This window comes from Bos indicus x Bos taurus, chromosome 4, assembly GCF_003369695.1.
Source record: "Bos indicus x Bos taurus breed Angus x Brahman F1 hybrid chromosome 4, Bos_hybrid_MaternalHap_v2.0, whole genome shotgun sequence".
Taxonomy (NCBI): domain Eukaryota; kingdom Metazoa; phylum Chordata; class Mammalia; order Artiodactyla; family Bovidae; genus Bos; species Bos indicus x Bos taurus.
Window position 1 is genome coordinate 82,581,363 of NC_040079.1, and position 21,400 is coordinate 82,602,762.

Genomic DNA, 21,400 nt, shown 5'->3' on the forward strand with positions numbered 1-21,400 from the left:
TAACTCAATGAAGCTATGAGGAATGCCATGCAGGGCCACCCCAAACAGATGGGTCACAGTAAAGAGCTCTGACAAAAAGCAGTCCACTGGAGGAGGGAATGGCAAACCACTCCAGTATTCTTGCCACCAGAACCCTATGAAATGTATGAAAAGGCAAAAAAAATGTGACACCAGAAAATAAGCTCCCTCCCCAACCCCTGGCCAGAAGGTGTCCAATATGCTTCTGCGGAAGAGTGGAGGGCAATTAATAATAGCTCTAGAAAGAATTAAGCGGCTGGGTCAGTTGTGGATGTGTCTGGTCATGAAAGTAAAGTCCAATGCTGTCTGGGAGAGGGTGAAGGACAGGGAAGCCTGGCATGCTGCAGCCCATGGGGTTGCAAAAAATCAGACACTATTTAGTGACTGAACAACAACAATGAAATATACAGCAATTCTTGTTCAAATGCTAAAGCCCTGAGGACAATCAAATTTTCCCATGTTTGGGCAGGCAACAATCTGGAGGTGGCCCACATATTCATTCCTTGGACCTTATAATTCTTACAAGGAGGAAAAGAAGTTTCTTTTAAGAGGAGGGTCTTGTCATGGACAAGGTTCAGGGAAAAAATGACTATTTCTCACCTTTTGCTATGTGCGTTTCCCTTGACTACCAAGACACATCCTCTTAAAGCACTGAATATTCACTGGAAAGACTGATGCTGAAGTTGAAACTCCAATACTTTGGCCACCTGATGTGAAGAACTCACTCACTGGAAAAGACCCTGGTGCTGGGAAAGATTGAAGGCATGAGGAAAAGGGGACAACAGAGGATGAGATGGTTGCATGGTGTCACCAACTTGATGGGCATGAGTTTGAGCAAGCTCTGGGAGTTGGGGATGGACAGGGAAGCTTGCATGCTGTAGTCCATGGGGTCGCAAAGAGTCACAACTGAGCAACTGAACTGAACTGAACACATTTGCACTGATACAATCTTCATTTTGTATGAAGATATGAAAGGGAGAGTACGGTAGAGAGAATACTAATGGTGTCTAACATTCCCACTTCCTCTTACCGTTGGATGTTCAGTATAACTACCACACCCTGGGTATGGGCAAGAACTGCAAACATGGTGGAAAAGCCCTCTCTAGATTATGGTATTTTATAAGGTGATGGTATAGTAATTCTCATGATTAGGTTATATTATATAACTGGCTCTTAGTAAACTGGACAGAAGATTATCCTGCTGCCTTCAAAGGAGTACATTGCCATGATTTGACAGGGTCACGTGGCAAAGAACTGCTGGTGGGCCTTTAGGAACTGAGAGCAGCCTCTGAGTGACAGCCATCAAGAAAATGGAAACTGAAGTCCTACAACTGCAAGGAACTGAATTCTGTCAACCACAAGCACATGGGAAATGATCCTGAGGGCCAGAACGAGGCAGCCAGGCAACACCTTGATGTCAGTATTCAGAGTCATGAGCAGGGAAGCTAGTTAAGCAATGCCTGGCCTCCTCCTGCCCCACAGAATCTGTGAGATAATAAATGTGTGCTGTTTGAAGCTGCCCAACTTTTGGTAATGTGTTTTGCAACACAGAAAACTAATACGAATAGTAGAACGCAAATATCACTGTGATAAAGTCACTGTGTTCTAAGAGAAACGTAGTCTGTTAAGTAACAAAAACAATCTCCATTCTGCCTCAGTTCAAGGCTTTTGCCAGTTCTCTAGAAACCTATATATTATAGCTGAACCTCTGGGATTTTTTTGTCTGAACCTCTATATTCAACCCATAATTTCCATTTTCTTTGAAAGGTGAATAAAATTAGAGGTAGATAAAAACCTATAGTATTTTATATTTGTATAGCATTTACTATTTGAAAGGTGCTCTTAGTGTCAACAGGGAAAAACAAACCTAACTCCATATTGGATCTATTCCTTTAATTCTAAGCTTTGTGCTCTGTTGCTTGTGCTTAGCCACGCTAGCTCTGCACTTTTTGTAAAAGAATGTTTCCTATCGCTTGAAATACATAGGACAGCCTACTCTGTACTCTCAGGGTTCTGACCTTTAAGAGTCCATTCATATAGAGAGAAAAAGTTGCAGGACAGAGAATGCATTTGCTTTATTGGAGGTTTATAGGAACATGTGACCAGACCTACATGGATAGCTGCAACAACAAAAGATTCCAGCACCAGGAAGTTTGTGACAACCAGTTACACCCCTTCCCTTTTAGGATAAAAGAAGCCCAGATCTAACTTGGGTAAGATGGTTCCTCGGGACACTAGTTCACTATCTTCTTGGTTTGCTGGTTTTCCAAATAAAGTCACTATTCTTTGCCTCAACAACTTGTCTCTCCATTTATTGGCCCATCATGCAGCAAGCAGTAAGAGACTGAACTCAGTATCACTAGATTTTTGAGAGGATAGCAGCAGAGGCATACGTTTTATTCTCTGTAAATTCTCCCAGGAAAACAGATGGATCAAGCAGAAATGCCAAAACAACACCTACAGCAAAGTGACTATGAAGACATCTTCACGAGCTCCCAAGTTACCAGCAGGTGTGGATGAACTATCGCCAGCTTAAGACACACAGGGTGTTAATATCTTCCAGGAGGAAGCAGAGAGAAGCAATCAGGTTTTGTCAAATGTGATAAGACCTCTCGTGTCTCCAGTAAGTAGTGTAGTGTAGCATTGTTTCAGAATGGCAGCTGAACCTGGGAGGAATTCTTGCTGATTACATCTGTGGGTGATTTCAAGGGGCCTGTGGGAAGAATAGACCTTGAATCCTCAAAATTAAGCAGCCCACTTCCTTTCCAAGTAGAAACTGCTAAGAGTAGAATGTAATTTGTCCAAGAAAGTGATAAAGAAGGTGAAGAGAAAGCAATATTCACACAAAAGAGGAAGAGAGAACACCCAGAAGAATATCTGTATCTATATCCATGTTCACATCGATATTCTGTATCTATCTCCATATTTTTGAACATTTGACAAAACAGAATGGTGAGTTCTAAAAGGTGAGGCTAGACATACATCTATTCTGGTACATATTTTCTCTTTAAAAATTCAGGAAAACTAATTTTATATAAAAATGAGCACTAAAAAAAGATCCCACCTGAATCCAGTATTTTACTATAAAAGAATAAGAAACAGAAAAGCATTATCATAGAAAGCTTGTTAAAAAGGCACACCACAAAATAGATATGAGAATCAAACATAGTATTTCAATACACCCTGAAATAAATTAAGGAAAGACACAAGAAATAAAAGAAAACATAAATCAAAATTAGAAAAAATAAAAAATGAAGTGAAAGAATTCAGGAAGGACTCTGAAATGAAGACTAAACTAGAAGAGGCATAAGCGAAAAAAAAAAACAAAACCAAGAATTCATGAGGAAAGAAAAAAAATGAAAATAAAATTTATAAATAAAAAGAAATTATTTGATTTTGATGTCCATTACACAGGGGCATTCAATTTGTGAAAATGATCTAGCAATACATTCACATTCTGTGTACTTCTTAAGTTTATATGATACTTCAGTAAAAAAAAAAATAAAAATACTGAAATGAAAAAAGATAAATGTAATTCAAGAGAAAGTTGGTTTCTACTCTTTATGCCAGAAAACCACAATTTTCATCCAAATTTTATTGAAATTCCTTTCATAAATGTCTCCAAAGACTTTCTAGATACAATGACACTGACTCTTTGAGACTTCAAAAAATGGTGACTTCCTCATTTTTGCATTATCTCACTCTCCTATTTTCCTCCTAACCTTCCTAGTCAACTTCTCAAATAGATTCCTTTGTTTTTCTTCCTTCACTAGTCTTTCAAATATTGATGTTTCTGGGCATAATATTCAGTTATTTTCTCTTTTTACTCAAATTCTCTTCCTAACCAATGACATCATACCTAAAGAGCTCAGCTTTCACACATATATAGGCTGTTAATCCTCAACTCTGCATTTCTAGCTCGGTTTCTCTCTTGAAAAATAGCCCTTTATCAGTTCAGTTCAGTTCAGTCGCTCAGTCGTGTCCGACTCTTTGCGACCCCATGAACCGCAGCATGCCGGGCCTCCCTGTCCATCACCAATTCCCAGAGTTCACTCAAACTCACGTCCATTGAGTCAGTGATGCCATCCAACCATTTCATCCATTGTTGTCCCCTTCTCTTCCTGCCTTCAATTTTTCCCACCATCAGGGGCTTTTCAAATGAGTCAGCTCTTCGCATGAGGTGGCCAAAGTATTGGAGTTTCAGCTTCAATATCAGTCCTTTCAATGAACATTCAGGACTGATTTTCTTTAGGATGGACTGGCTGGATCTCCTTGCAGTCCAAGGGACTCTCTACAACACCACAGTTGAAAAGCATCAGTTCTTCAGTGCTCAGCTTTCTTTATAGTCCAACTCTCACATCTACACATGACTACTGGAAAAACCATAGCTTTGACTAGATGGACCTTTGTTGGCAAAGTAATGTCTCTGCTTTTTAATAAGCTCAGGGGTCTCAAACAAACTTTGTGTGCACCAGAACCCAGGGACCCCACAGAGACTGAGACAGAACTGTGTCGGAGTGTCTCCTGTGGAGGTACAGGCTGGCAGTGGTCTGCTGCAGGGACAGGGGCTCTGGGTGTGGGTATGGCATAAGTCCTCTTGGAGAAGGTTGCCATTTACTCCACTATGGAGCTGCTAGAACTTACATAGGACTGGGAAATAGACTCTTGGAGGGCACAACAGAACGTTTGGCACCAGGACCCAGGAGAAAGGAACAGTGACCACACAGGAGACTTGCCGGTGGGTGTCCAGAAGTCTCCAGCAAATGCGTGGGTCGGTGGTGGCCTGCTGGGGGCACAGACTGTGGCAGTACATGACTGGGTTCTTTTGAGGGAGGTCACGATTATCTTCATTACCTCCACCATAGTTTTTCTCCCAGGTAAATAGCAGGGAGGGTACACAGCTCCACCCATCAATTGAAATTTGATTAAAGATTTACTGAGCATGGCCCTACCCAACACAACAAGACCCAGTATCCCCCTCAGTCAGTCTCTCCCATCAGGAAGTTTCCATAAGCCTCTTATCCTTCTCCATCAAAGGGCAGACAGACTGAAAACCACCATCACAGAAAAGTAACCAGTCTAATCACATGGACCACAGCCTTGTCTAACTCAATGAAACTATGAGCCATGTTGTGTAGGGCCACCCAAGACGGAGGGGTCATGGTGGAGAGTTCTGACAAAATGTGCTCCACTGGAGAAGGGTATGGCAAACCACTTCAGTATTCCTGCCTTGAGAGCCCCATGAACAGTATGAATAGCAAAATGATAGGACACTGAAAGATGAACTCCCCAGGTCAGTAGGTGCCCAATATGCTGCTGGAGATAAGTGGAGAAATAACTCCAGAAAGAATGAAGAGATGGAACCAAAGCAAAAATACCACCCAGTTGTGGATGTGACTGGTAGTGGAAGCAAGGTCTGATGCTGTAAAGAGCAATATTGGATAGGAACCTGGAATGTTTGGTCCATGAATCAAGACAAATTGGAAGTGATCAAACAGGGGATGGCAAGAATGAATATCAACATTTTAGGAATCAGCAAACTAAAATGGACTGGAATGTGTGAATTTAACTCAGATGACCATTATATCTATTACTGTGGGCAATACCCTAGAAGAAATGAAGTAGCCATCATAGTCACCAAAACAGTCTGAAACGCAGTACTTGGATGCAGTCTCTAGAACAACAAAATGATCTCTGTTCGTTTCTGAGGCAAACCATTCAATATCACGGTAATCCAAGTCTATGCCCCAACCAGTAATGCTGAAGAAGCTGAAGTTGAATGGTTCTATGAAGACCTACAAAACCTTCTAGAATTAATACCCCCAAAAGATGTCCTTTTCATTATAGGGGACTGGAATGCAAAAGTAGGAAGTCAAGAAACACCTGGAGTAACAGGCAAATTTGGCCTTGGAGTACGGAATGAAGCAGGACAAAGGCTAATAGAGCCCTTTATATCCAACTGTTATTGAGCTCTCTCAATGATTAGCAGACAGTACCTCTCCTTTCAAACTTGCTCCTTATCCAACCCTTCTTATCTCCAAGAAGGAAAATGATCATATCCTCTGTTTAATAAATAAGTTTCCTTGTCTTCTATCCTAAGAAAACCCTTCTTTCAACATTCCACTTTGTGTTGTTGTTTTTAATTGTATTGAAGTACAGATGATTTACAATGTTGTGATTCAATTTGCTATACAATAAACCCTTTTCATTGTGGTTTGTCACACGACATTAAATATAGTTCCCTCTGCTATACAGCAGGACCTTGTTTATCCATTCTATAAATAATAGTTCACAACTGCTAATTCTAAATCCCAATCCTTCCCTCTGTCCCCAACCCAATCCAGCAACCACAAGTCTGATCTCTATGTCTGACCAACATTCCAATTTTATATCCTTCTCCATATTTCTTTTCCTTAACAATTCTATTTCTGGATTAAATTGGCAATAATACTGCCTTTATTTTATCACTATTCAGTCACTTCTTCATCTACATTCTAATTACTCATCCCTTTACCAAAACCACCCTCTGTAGTACTGATGATGTTGTCTATTATTTTGTTCCTTTTACAAATGATTTTAATTGCACTAAACTAATTTGCCTTACACTGCTCTGCTCAGTCTGCTTATTAATATTCCCTAAACATTCTGTCATATAAAAAATGCTATTTTCCAAGTAAAATACCTGGATAAAGTGGACTGCAGAGAAGGGAGGTGAGAGAAGAAAATAAGAGAATAGGGGAGAGAGACAAAGAAGAAAATCCTTCAGGGATCCTTAACTTCCTAGGGTTCAACAACTCAACCTATTCTGACAACATGCTATCCTAGCTCCAGGATCAATATTTTAAATAACTATACATGGAAATAAAATAGTTATAATTGAGAAACATTGACTATTTTTTTATGTTTTCTGGCTTCTTAATTCTCTCTTGCTATTTGACTTTGTTTTTCTTCCCAATCATCAAGAAATAAAATTGGAATTGCTCTCTGATTCCTTTTTGTCAGCAACATCTGATAAAATGTTAAGTTATATAAACTCCTGCTGAGTGTCTTCTCACATCAGCCCCACACTTCCTCTCCTTAGCTATTGTGACAACACTCAAATATCCTCGTGATCTCTCACGAAGACTCTTATAGCAGTTCCCTTTAATTTCTCTCTGCCTTTCATCCTGTTCCACTTGAATCAATCCTAAATATTACTAATGACATGTCAATCAAACACTCTGCTCAAACTGCTCGCCGTCTCTATGCTGTTTCTAGAAATAACTACAGAATGCCACTGTCTAGCATTAAAATCCTCCACCAATTTGCCCCAGCTTTATCTTCTGTTGTTTCCCAACCAACTGAACTAATGTCTATGAACCTATTCCCTATGTGCTATCTTTGTGTTTTTAAAACATTTTTCTTGCCTATAACAATTTGTAATTTTCACTCCCTTATATGAAATTTTATCAAGCCTCCAAATAGAGTTTTGATAAACTATTTTATCAAGCCTCCAAATAGGGTCTCACTGTCCTTATTATCATCTGCCACATATTCCTTTTTGGAACATACATATTTTTTTTCAAAATATGTTTTTAATCAGACCTAGTATTTAGATAATTATATGAGAAAAATATTCAACATTATGTATATGAAGGTGAATTACATGGAGTTTCACTTCTACTAATGACACAGTTTGTATTGAACTAATTTCCACAAATAATGTTGATAAGTAAGTAAAAAAAAAAAAAAAACAATTATTTGAAGGCAATGGAAATCAGTTAAGAGCAGACAAAGATGAGAGTTTTTCATTCAAGAAAATCTCCTGATTAATGTGGGAAGGAATGGATAGAACTCAAGCAGAAAGCTGGAGACCTTCTAGTTTGGAAAGACACAGGACAGAGATTTAAGGTATCGGATCAACTTAAAGGTAGGAAGGTATATCCAGAAACTGAAGGAGGTGCCCTGAAATATATGAATATACTCTGTCCCAAGTCCTTAGCTGCCACCTGAACTGCATATGGAAGCAGACCATGAAAGCAGTGGTTAGAAACTTGAAAGCAAAGTGTGGTTGTCGATGACTTCAAAGCAGTTTTGAAAGGGAATCCAGCCAAGTAAACTGCTAGAACAGAAATCTTCAAAGGAAACAGAATTCAGAATCAAGAATTAAAGTATACAATCTATTTTATAATGTACAGTGCAAAATAAAAATTACTATACGTGCAAAAAAAAGAAAACATGATTCACAGTCAAGAGAAAAACCAGTCAATGCAGTTCAGTTCAGTTCAGTTCAGTCGCTCAATTGTGTCTGACTCTTTGTGACTCGATTAACTGCAGCATGCCAGGCTTCCTTGTTCATCACCAACTCCCAGAGCCTACCCAAACTCATGTCCATTGAGTCGGTGACGCCATCCAGCCATCTCATCCTCTGTCATCCCCTTCTCCTCCTGCCCTCAATCTTTCCTAGGATCAGAATCTTTTCAAATAAGTCAATTCAAACTCACCTAAAGTAACTCAGATGTTAAAATTAGCACACAGGGATTTGAAAACTGCTGTTAAAATATGTTAAGAAGTTTAAAAGAAAGAGTCATAAAAAAATAAAAATATGTGGGGGAGCACTCAGTCCAGAAGTGGAAAATATATAAAATGGAAGTTCTAGAACTGAAAAGTACACTATATATGGATGATTAACGGGGTGGTCTTAAGAGCATACTGGTGATGCTGGAAGAAAGGGTTGAAACTTGAAAATAAATGTAAAGTATTCATCCACTTTTAAAAACAGAGGGAAAAAAGATTAAGAATGAACAGAATCTCAGCAATCTATGGGAGAAGGCCCCAAAGTCAATCTATCTATCTCTATCTATTTATATTCATCTTTCCATAAGTCCCCGAAGAAGAGTGAAGGAATGAGGAAGAGGTATTATTTGGAAAAATGATGGCCAAAAATTTGGTGTAAAATATAAACTCTGTATCCAAAAACACCTTAGTATCCCAAGAAATAAAAATATCAATTTTTTATCAAGTATCCCAAGAAATAAAAATACCCATTTCTCCACTATCACCACCACACACATAGGCACAGTATAGAAAAACTACTGAAAACCAAAGATAAAGAGAAACTGTTGAAAGATAAAGCAATCACAAACAGGGTAATATCAATATGAATGAAAGCTGAACTTACATCAGAAAGAGATTAGGTGACAATGAGGCATTTTTGAGATGCTTAAAGAAACAAACAAAAGAAATACTGTTAACCCAAAATTCTATACTCACGGAAAATATCTTCCAGAAATAAAGATGAAATAAAGTCATTTTCAGATCAATGAAAACTGAGAGGATTTCTTTCCAATAGATCTGCACCACAAATTGTCTACATTCTGAACTGTATATATGTATACTTATGTGTTTCTGAATATATATGTATATATATATATGTGTGTGTGTGTATATATATATATATATATATATATATATACACACATAAGTATACACAGAAACACATGGCAGAAAGTGAAGAGGAACTCAAAAGCCTCTTGATGAAAGTGAAAGTAGAGAGTGAAAAAGTTGGCTTAAAGCTCAACATTCAGAAAACGAAGATCATGGCATCCGGTCCCACCACTTCATGGGAAATAGATGGGGAAACAGTGGAAACAGTGTCAGACTTTATTTTTCTGGGCTCCAAAATCACTGCAGATGGTGACTGCAGCCATGAAATTAAAAGATGCTTACTCCTTGGAAGGAAAGTTATGACCAACCTAGACAGCATATTCAAAAGCAGAGACATTACTTTGCCAACAAAGGTTCGTCTAGTCAAGGCTATGGTTTTTCCTGTGGTCATGTATGGATGTGAGAGTTGGACTGTGAAGAAGGCTGAGCACCGAAGAATTGATGCTTTTGAACTGTGGTGTTGGAGAAGACTCTTGAGAGTCCCTTGGACTGCAAGGAGATCCAACCAGTCCATTTTGAAGGAGATCAGCCCTGGGTTTTCTTTGGAAGGAATGATGGTAGAGCTGAAACTCTAGTACTTTAGCCACCTCATGTGAAGAGTTAACTCATTGGAAAAGACTCCGATGCTGGGAGGGATTGGGAGCAGGAGGAGAAGGGGACGACAGAGGATGAGATGGCTGGATGGCATCACTGACTCAATGGACGTGAGTCTGAGTGAACTCCGGGAGTTGGTGATGGACAGGGAGGCCTAGCGTGCTGCGATTCATGGGGTCACAGGGAGTCGGACATGACTGAGTGACTGATCTGATCTGATCTGATCTGATACATATATATACATATGCATATGTATATACATATGTATACTTGGTATATTTGTATATATATAAATATTCTGACTTTGCACTAGCCTCCTTGCCTTCTATATCTCTGCCGAAGTTCTCCCTTTTATCACTTGCATTGTTACTCTAAAATAATTTAGTAAATACACTGTGATGTGTTTGTGTATGCTATTTAACTTTAATCTACAACTAGAGGTGGTTTCTTAACATTTAAAATATGTTAATCAAAAATCCTGCCTAGAAGGATGCTTACCAGCTGAAGTGCCCCAATCAGGGGTACTTTCTAGAGGCACTTAAGAGTTAGCACTTCAGATACTGCTAATTATGTGTACACATGAGTGTTAACTAGTATCAGGAATATCAGAAATAATTTTTCAGGAATACCAGTGAAATGAATGTTGTTCTTCATACGTGGTAGCTGAAAATACTTTACAGTCACTGCTGCCTTTTCATAAATATACAAGAGTCAAGGGGTTAGCAGATGTAAATTATTACATATAGAATGGATAAACAAGGTCCTACTGTATGGCACAGGGAACTATATTCAATATCCTGTGATAAATCATATGGAAAAGAGTATTTTAAAAAAGGGGGTGTCTATATGTGTATAACTGAGTCACTGTGCCATACAGCAGAGATTGGCCTAACACTGTAAAAGAATTAGAATTTTTAAGAAAAGAGAGAGAGAGTCTAGCTGCTTAACTATAGATCATCCATAGCTCTGTTTTATCTGTGTCCCATCTTGATGTAGGATTCTGTCTTCTGATTACAAGGAAAGGTAACAGATCCTGACATCAGAACATCGTTTAGCATGTTTCTCAGTGAAACTGCGATCTAAAGTGCTTGACATGGGCCTAAATAAACGAGAGTTGGTAGTTTACCCAGTTTGTTGAAACCGGTTATATGACTGATCATCAAGCCTGCTACTTTATATATGCAGGTAGCAGAATTCAGTTGGGATTTGCTTAAATAATACCATATCACCTAGTGGTGGGGGTCTTGGGGAAGACATGGATAGCTCTTATCAACTATCATTTATCTCAAGTCAGTTTGCAATCTGTTCCCCACCTCACCTCCACCTCCCCACCTCACCTGGCCAAGAAAAGGAGTTATTATAGGATCAACAAGCCTGTGCATGTCTTTTAAAAGATACTGTATGTAGCAATTTTGTTTATATAAATTTATTTACACATACACGTGTGTGTGTGTATATATATATATATATATATATATATATATACACACATTCATTCTACTCTGGTGCTTATACCAATACAAATCATATAAGAACACAATAGAGAACACAGTTTGATATTAAGAAATATTTTTAAGTGGACAAATTAAGTAAATGAAATTCTTCAGTGAAGGAATGCATAAAGAATTAACTGGTTCACAGATTTCGTAACTGACAAGAAATCTTTGCCTCTCACTCAAGCAAATTAATTCAGAATATCACAAATGCTCTTCTCTTTTATCCAAAGAAATGCCATAACCTTTCTTTTAAAACAAAGTTATTTTAAGCATTACTTTTGATAATTCATTCAGAGCAATGAATGAAACTGTCATACCTCCAAATGGTATCCAACTCTGATGAAGGCACAGAGTGGGTCAAACGCTCCTGTCCCGCAGGTCAGTAGATGTGTTCTGTTATAGTGATGCAAAACCCGAACATAATTTGCACATTCACTCTAAAAACCGGGAGAAAAAGAAGGAATCGGTTAGTGTAATAAAAATGTTTTGCTTCTGTTTTGACTGTCGTTTTTCCTAACCCTAGACATCTCATGTATAAGCCTCCCTTGGTTAGGGAAGGCAAAGGGGGCAGATGAAAAGAGGGCAACGACCAGCAGAAGAGTCAGGGAGACGGATATAGCGAGGTATCATTACAATCAATAATGGGAGTGCATCATTATGAGGTATTCGAGTACACAATTGAGTATTTTTTTAAAAAAAGCACTGGTCAGAAGTGTTTTCAGGTGTAGATTTCCAAGGCAATGTTTCACTAGGCAATTAAATTATTATCAAGACTGTTATTTTTTAAAGTACATATAAATCAACATTAAGTCGGAAGACCAATCAGTAGAAGTAGTTTCATTACCCTCAAGGAAACATATGCAGACTTCAGGGCACAAAGAGTTCTGATGTTTGGAAAGTTAAGTCCTGTATTTTCAAACTCATAGATTCATATAAAGGACTTTCAGAGAATTTTCAAATAAACAGATGGAAACTAACTGGTAAAAGTAACATTTTATACCTATTACTGTAAGATTACAGTCCTGGGATCAGCAAACTTTTTCTATAAAGAACCGGAGAGTAAATATATTTAGTTTGATGGGCCATCTGGTCTCTGTTGCAACTACTTAACTTCTGCAGCTATAGCATAAAAGCAGCCATTGTCAACAGGAAAATAAATGGATATGGATATGTTCCAAGAAAACTTCATTTATGGCAGGTCACATTTGGCCTCAGATCTCTAGTTTGTCTAAAATGGGATTCAACTGTAAGCTTATCAGAAAACAGAATCTCAGTTTTGCACATCGATATAGTCCACAGTTAATCAAACTCAGTACCTAATACACAGCCCACACTCAACAAAGTTTTAATAGATCAATCACTAGGTAAGTATGCTAAATGAAAAAATGTTCTAAAACTATTTCAAACCAACTTAACTAAATTTTGGCGAATAGCTTGTTGACAAATTAATCCCAGGGACAGAGGGGCCTGGTGGGCTGCCGTCTCTGGGGTTGCACAGAGTCGGACACGACTGAAGCGACTTAGCAGCAGCAGCAGTGCATTTAAATTATGAGAGAAATACCAAACCCTTTTATTGCTAAATATTACCTTGACATTAGTAGATGCAATAGTCAGTAAAAAATATTTTATAAAGACAGATTTTGATTTTTAAAGTCTCTCATGTAACAGTATTGGGATGAAAAAAGCCAACAGAACCATCATACCATACATGACTGAGATTATAGCATTCCCTTGGGAAGAACAAGTAATGCACTAATGAACAGATTATTTGGGGTACTAAGATTTATTTCTTTAATTTCCCATTAACATAGCATCCTAGTCTATGGATGACCCATATAGTTAGGAAAATCTAACATTCTATTTTCATCTTGCTGTAAGCACATGCTTCTCATCTCCTGAAATGGGTGCATCCTGAGGGGTCAATGAGACCATATTCTGGCTCTGCTGGGTTCAGACTGACACAGCCTCTGAATGTGTTCAGTTAGTCAGCAACACGCCACAGACTGAGGAAGCAAGGAAGACTCATTCCTTGACTATTACCCAGTTGCTACAAAAGAATGAGGTGTGGGTAGAATGTGTGTTAATTTTTCACATGTTTTTGCTTTTTCTTCTTACAGAAAAAGAACAAATTAACTTTCTAAAGAAGATGTGCATACTTCTTCCAAAGTTCTCCTTTAACTTCTTCATTTGTTTCTAATTCACTAATCAAAGTGAAACAAAATCTCACAAAGGTGCTTAGTTTATCTTTAAGATGCTACCTGAAATTATTTTTCTCTCTAATACATAGGAAATAAATATTACTATAAGAATGTATAAATCTGAATTGATTAAAATATAGTAAGATATAATAAGAGAAAATAAAACCAAGATCTAGATGGCACCTTGGTTCCCTACACTAACTCCACAATGAAAATAAGTTTTAAGTAATTATGTACACATAGACAATATACATGTATATATCAAATATGTGTGTATGTATATGTGTGTGTTTGTGCTAAGTTGCTTCATTCATATCCAACTGTTTGTAATTCTATGGACTGTAGCCCACTGGGCTCCTCTGTCTATGGGATTATCCAGGAAGAATATTGGAGTGGCTTGCCATGCCCTTCTTCCAGGGGATCTTCTGAACCCAAGGATTGAACCCACGTCTCTTATATCTGCTGCATTGGCAGGTGGGTTTTTCACCACTAGTGCCACCTGGGAAGCCCCATGTGTGTGTGTGGTGTGTGTGTGTGTGTGTGTGTGTGTGTTTTGTTGTTCAGTCTCAAAGTCATGTCCATCTCTTTGCAACCCATAAAACTGCAACATTCCAGGCTTCCCTGTCTTTCACTATCTCCCAGAGGTTGCTCAAACTCATGTCCATTGAGTAGGTGATGCCATCCAACCATCTGATCCTCTGTCCCATTCCTTCTCCTCCTGCACTCAGTCTTTCCCAGCATCAGGGTTTTTTCCACTGAGTTGCCTCTTTGCTTCAGGTGGCCAAAGTTTGGAGCTTCAGCTTCAGCCTCAGTTCTTCCAATGAATATTCAGGGTTGATTTCCTTTAGGATTGACTGGTTGGATCTCTTTGCTGTCTAAGGGAATCTCAAGAGTCTTCTCCAGCACCACAGTTCAAAAGCATCAATTCTTTGGCACTCAGCCTTCTTTATGATCCAACTCTCACATCTGTACATGAGTACTGGAAAAACCATAGCTTTGACTAGTTGAACCTTTGTTGGCAAAGTGATGTCTCTGGTATTTAATATGCTATCTAGGTTTGTCATAGCTTTTCTTCCAAGGAGCAAGTGTCTTTTAATTGTATGGCTGCAGTCACCATCCATAGTGATTCTGGAGCCCGCAAAAATAAAATCTGTCACTGTTTCCCTTTTTTCCTCATCTATTTGCCCTGAAGTAATGGGACCAGATGCCATGATCTTCATTTTTTGAATGTTGAGTTTTAAGCCAGCTTTTTCACTCTTCTCTTCCAACTTTTGTATGTGTGTATATATAATATATATGTATATATCTAGATATATGTATTTATTCCTTACATGAATTGTATATATGCTTTTTAGGAACAATTAACAGGTTAGAGATTCAGTCCTTTGTCACTGACCAGGACTACAATTAATGATATGTTTAGTTTACAATGAATGATACTTACGGCATCATTTCCTTTCATTATGCATTCTTCTGTTTTTAGTGCTGTACTTGGCCAGTGTATCTGAAATAAAACATAATGCACTATTATGCAAACACATATAAAAATAAACTACACTGAACACCCATTTCATTTTTTCTGTAAGTCAATACTTTATATTTTATTTTTTTTTTTTTTTGCTTCTATTTCTTTCTTTGAGAAGATCAAGAGGTTTATCACTTAACTCAGATATTATGGAGCCAAATAGGCCTTAATACATGAGAGATATTGGGGACTTATAAAAGTGGTGACAAGAGCATTGAATTATGATGATCTTGTTATGATTAAATTTATTATCATAAGAGGTAATACTACATGGTTTCAACTATAGGAATACAACATTACCTTGGTATTGGTATTACTGTATCAGGCCCCCTAAGTTTCTTACGAACAATATTCAGCATCATGTGGTCATTTGCTTTCACAGTGCAGTATATAAACTTTTAAATACTTTGGCCACCTGATGCAAAGAGCTGACTCATTGAAAAAAACCCTGAAGCTGGGAAAGACTGAGGGCAGGAGGAGAAGGGGGGCGGGTGGAAGATGACAAGTTTAGATGGCATCACCAACACAATGGACATGAATTTGAGCAAACCCCAAGAGATAATGAAGGACAGGGAGGCCTGGCGTGCTGCAGTCCATGGGGTCGCAAAGAGTTGGACACAACTTAGTGACTGAACAACAACAAACAGAAACACATGAGCACTTTTGGTTATGTTGCAACATAAAAAAGAAAGACAAAGAACAAGTAGTGATACCAAAGAAAGCCAGTTAAAAGCCAAAAGCACACATAGAAAAGCCTAGAATCAGTGCTCTTCATTATATCATAGACCTGTCGATGGAGCATATATGCTTCAGGAACAATATCACATTAACGTAACAACAAAGTCAGGTTCAATTGCAGCCTTGCATCAGCCTGAAGAGGGTCCTTAACACCATTACAGAATAAGGATGCTGGAAGTGAAACTGTTGAATTTATAAACTTTATTGATCTTTTTTGGAAAAAATTCAGACACTGAATGATAGGTTTTCTCAGATGACTTCTAAAATAAATTCTAATTTGAGATTCAATTTGGTTTTGGAATTATAGTTTTACTATGGATGCATAAATCATTCAAAAGGATATGCTAGAATGTATGTGTGTACATGTGTAAACACAAGCTCAAAATACAAATTAATTTTAGGATTACTCATCACTGGAAAGATAATTTTCTTATTAATATGAGTAAATCAGAGAATATCTCACCCGTCAATCATAATGATTAACATTCTTAAGATCTTTAATTTACAAGAAGCAAGGCTTTTCTTCTTATAATATTTACACCCCTTTTTATTTACTTTTCATCATTATATAAAATGAGACTTATTTAAACTATATTTCTACAATTTCAAAGTGTTTGATAACCAATTCTTTGGGAAAAATACCAAAGTTCAGCTTTTCAATGTTGAAACAGACAAGAGAATAACCTCAATTTACTACCTCATTCTCCTCAATCATTGGTTTTATGTGGATTATTTCTGGGACTATTTGAACACATTGTTTTGGGTGGGTGGCAATTCTCTAGAGGATTCCTATATTTTGTTGACTAATTTTGTTTTCAGCTATCTTTTCAAACAGCCTTGGAAGATAGAGATAGATCCTCCCTCCAGGGCAAATAGATTTTTTTCTTGATCAGGATAATAAAGATAATGTCTCCCTCTGGGCAAAGGCTGGACAGGTTTGCTAGAAGACTCCTTTTAAGGCTGAGAGTATTTTGAGCTGGAAGTTGGTAAATTGGGTGCAAGATATATTCACTGTGTGTACAACATCTCCTTAGGCTGCTTGGCTCTGTGGGACTTGAGGAGGAAAAGACAACTGATGGAAACATGAGGCTCATACAGTCTGCGGTACTGGGAGTGACAGAGTCCTCTGTCTCTAGGCCAGGTGCCTCCTGTCTTTTGCCAGCATCAATGAAACTATGACAGGTTGACTTGTCTAAAAGCAAAGTAAAATTCACAGTTCTTGACACAAACAAAAAATAATATATTCTGTGGTGGTGAAGACAATACATGGTTCTTCTAGGATTGCCAGAATGTGTTATTTCTAGCAGCAAACCCAATCGTGACGACTGCTCTGCTGCTGCTAAGTCACTTCAGTCGTGTCCAACTCTGTACGACCCCATAGACGGCAGCCCACCAGGCTCCCCTGTCCCTGGGATTCTCCAGGCAAGAACATTGGAGTGGGTTGCCATTTCCTTCTCCAATGCATGAAAGTGAAAAGAGAAAGTGAAGTCGCTCAGTCATGTCCAACTCTTATCGACCCCATGGACTGCAGCCTGCCAGGCTCCTCTGTCCATGGGATTTTCCAGGCAAGAGTACTGGAGTGGGGTGCCAATAATGAAATCATTGCTTCAGGCACATCTTCAATGATGTTCCCAGATAACTTTTACATGATGGCAAGTAAAAATTTACATATTTTACAAGATGGCATTTGTCCCTCCTTTAATGCTCTGAATTGTTTTTCTTACTTTTTCTTCCTATGATTTCACAGTATGTGTATTCAATTTTAGCTCTCTCATTAGGCTGTAAGTTACAGAGGGCAAGGCAGTGACTAACTTCTGTAGCCCTAAAATGCCTACCTGACACAGGGTCTTTAATGCCATCACTGCTTATTCATTGGCTACTGACAGATTTGTGTCAGTCAACATTTCTTTATCACATTCTTCAAAAAGTTAATTCACTAAAGGATCCTACAATACAGTTTGAGAGAGAGATTCACTGACATGAAAAGGCTACAATCAGTGTCAAGTAAATGAGACAAGCAGCACTTTTCAGTTTAATCAGGGAGGAAATCCTACAGAATTTAGTGAGTGTGAAAGACTGGCAGGATTTCCGAGGGCAGAGAAAATGGTCTTAACCAGATCACTCTGGGTTCACAAAGGGAAAGAAGTAGAAGATTAAGTTATGAACACTTAACCACTGAAGTCCAACACATCGGAACTCCCCTAAGGAATAATATACTTGAGTTTTGCTTTTATTGTTGTTTATACTTTAGTTTCCTTTGGTTTGTTTTTTTTTAACACAATTTAACAGGCTCAGGACTGAATTCAAATGTCCACTCAGGTGAGAAAAGACAAGAGAATGATCTCACTGGAAATCAGAAGTTATTTTAAAGCCATTATGTACAGATGTTCTGCCAAGACAGTAAGGGAAATGATTTTCTTCATTTGTTTTGGCAGTTAGGATGCCTTTTGGTTCTGCTCCAAAGTATAGCATCAACAAAAAGTCATAAAATTAAGCTATCTGTTCTGCATAAAGCATTTTTAAAGGCAGTTAAACAACAGGGTGTAATGACATTTCCAAATTCTCTGCACCAAGAAAGGTACAAAAAGCAAAGGTTAAATACACATGATTTCATCACAATATTCCTACTATATAATTTAGTTGTTCTAATGCATTTTAACAGGCCATTTACTATTCTTGTATAGCTCAAATGAGAAAAATAAAATAAAAATTAAATTACAAAGTATTCTTTTCTGGACTCCCTATTGAACCTCCTAATTATACCAGGATTAAGAATTTAACTATTCTATTGTTACATGATGTTAGAACACTCAGAGATTTTGGAGAGCAAAAACAAATGAACAAAAAAGTAATAATTTAACTGTCTAAAAAACATTATTTCCTTTTTTTATTGAAAAAGATTAAATAAAATGATATAGTAAATGTAAATCTCCCTTGGAATATATTTAAGTGACTAAGACACTATTATAACTTTGTCTAATATTCTCTTCCTAATTCTATTATTCTAATGAAAAATATTGTTTATATTTTAGTTTTTTATTTCTATATTTTACATCTATATATAGTACCAGTGCCCATCAACACATATTTTAATTAAAGGTCCTACAAAGGTCATTAAAATCAAGAAAATATGTTTTGAATATAACACATTAAAAGAGACTTAATGGTTTATAAATGGTAGTTTTAACCTGTCACACTTCCCTCTTACTGTTTATCCTTTTATAATTAGTTATAATGACTGTCATTATTCAAATACTTTATAACCAGAATTATAATCTTCTGCATTACAGATAAAATTTGTTCTTGAAATGTTGATAATCAAAAGCTTTTGAATTAGAACACTATTATTATAACACAAACATTTCTGGCCTGGTAAAACTCTGATGTTGGGAGAGATTGAAGCCAAAAGGAGAAGGGGGCAGCAGAGCATGAGATGGTTAGATAGCATCACTGACCCAATGGACATGAATTTGAGCAAGCTCCGGGAGCTAGCAGAGGATAGAGGAGCCTGGTGTGCTGCCATCCATGGGGTCACAAAGAATTAGACATAATTTAGTGACTGAACAACAAATGGCCTTTTTAATGGATGAAATCTACTAAATTGCTATCATTAATGTGAAACACCATTTGCCATTTTATATGCAAATTATATTCTAATGCCTTTCTCCCACTTAAAAAAAATGAAGTTCTAAAATGGAAGAATTTTTTTCACCTTTCATTCAATAAACTTGAGTGAGAAAAGTATAAATATTTTTACAAATAGAAGTGACTAAACTTTATTTATAGATATCCAAATTAAGTAGTGCAACTTTAGCTTTAAATAATAGTGGTAAGAATAATTTTAGAAGGAAAAAAAAGGTGAAATTTAGAAACAGAAAAGCCATCGGTAAAAGTTAAAGCAAAAATTTATTACTAAATATGGAATATCCGATGAAGTCCTCCCTGGTGCCTCAGATGGTAAAGAATCTGCCTGTAATTCGGGAGACCTGGGTTCAATCCCTGGGTTGGGAAGATCCCCTGGAGGAGGGCATGGCAATCCATTCCATTCTTCTCTAGAGAATCCCCATGGACAGAGGAGCCTGGTGGGCTACAGTCCATGGGGTCTCAAAGAGTGGGACACGAAGGAGCAACTAAGCACAGCACATGAAGCGCTATAAAATACAGCTTAAATAAATCAACATTTCCACTTTTGATTTCTTTATGAAATGAAAAAAGAAAAGAAAATGAAATGAAAAAAAATTTTATATGTCAAACTATATAGTATTGCTATGTCCCCAAGAATTTTTCAGGAAGCCTTGGTAATTCTCAAATGTGCACAGATTGCAAGAGGCTATATCAACAGAACAGACAAGCCAGTCCCTATGCTGTCTTTGAATACCAGAGCCTCCTTGGACTCTCAACTTTACCATAAATTAACAAAGGGGAAACAGTTCCTTGATCTTGTCATTGGTTTTCCTCCGCTTCTGTCACCAACAACTGTTTCACTAGTCTATTAACCATCACTAAAGGAAACACTGGAGAAGGCAATGGCAACCCACTCCAGTACTCTTGCCTAGAAAACCCCATGGACGGAGGAACCTGGTGGGCTGCAGTCCATGGGGTCGCTAGGAGTCGGACATAACTGAGTGACTTCACTTTCATGCATTGGAGAAGGAAATGGCAACGCAGTCCAGTGGTCTTGCCTGGAGAATCCCAGGGACGGGGGAGCCTGGTGGGCTGCCGTCTATGGGGTCACACAGAGTCGGACACGACTGAAGCGACTTCGCAGCAAAGGAAACACTAGTGATGCAAAGGCAGTAAGAACCAAGAGGAAAGAAACCCCTGACAACAAAAGGCCAACAAAGGTCCATCTAGTCAAGGCTATGGTTTTTCCTGTGGTCATGTATGGATGTGAGAGTTGGACTGTGAAGAAGGCTGAGCACTGAAGAATTGATGCTTTTGAACTGTGGTGTTCGAGAAGACTCTTGAGAGTCCCTTGGACTGCAAGGAGATCCAACCAGTCCATTCTGAAGGAGATCAGCCCTGGGATTTCTTTGGAAGGAATGATGCTAAAGCGGAAACTCCAGTACTTTGGCCACCTCATGCGAAGAGTTGACTCATTGGAAAAGACTCTGATGCTGGGAGGGATTGGGGGCAAGAGGAGAAGGGGACGACAGAGAATGAGATGGCTGGATGGCATCACTGACTCAATGGACGTGAGTCTGGGTGAACTCCGGGAGTTGGTAATGGACAGGGAGGCCTGGCGTGCTTCGATTAATGGGGTCGCAAAGAGTCAGACACGACTGAGTGACTGATCTGATCTGATCTGATCTGAATGGTAAGCCGAAGACCAATTTGGGAGACGCAGTTCACACTAAAGTAGCATTCTGGTTCTCAATTCTATGGTGTAGTACAAATAGCTTAGG

At 38.1% G+C, this 21,400-nt stretch overlaps 1 protein-coding gene across 1 annotated transcript in view; it reads right to left on the reverse strand.

Annotated features, from left to right (window-relative positions):
* Window positions 1–21,400, reverse strand: part of SEMA3E (semaphorin 3E) — a 275,421-nt gene that overhangs the window by 100,067 nt on the left and 153,954 nt on the right. The window contains exons 3-4 of the mRNA XM_027539839.1: window positions 15,177–15,236; window positions 11,852–11,971 (exon numbers count right to left, since the gene is read on the reverse strand). Of these exons, the coding sequence (XP_027395640.1) occupies window positions 11,852–11,971; window positions 15,177–15,236 (180 nt within the window). The remainder of the gene's footprint in view (window positions 1–11,851; window positions 11,972–15,176; window positions 15,237–21,400) is intronic.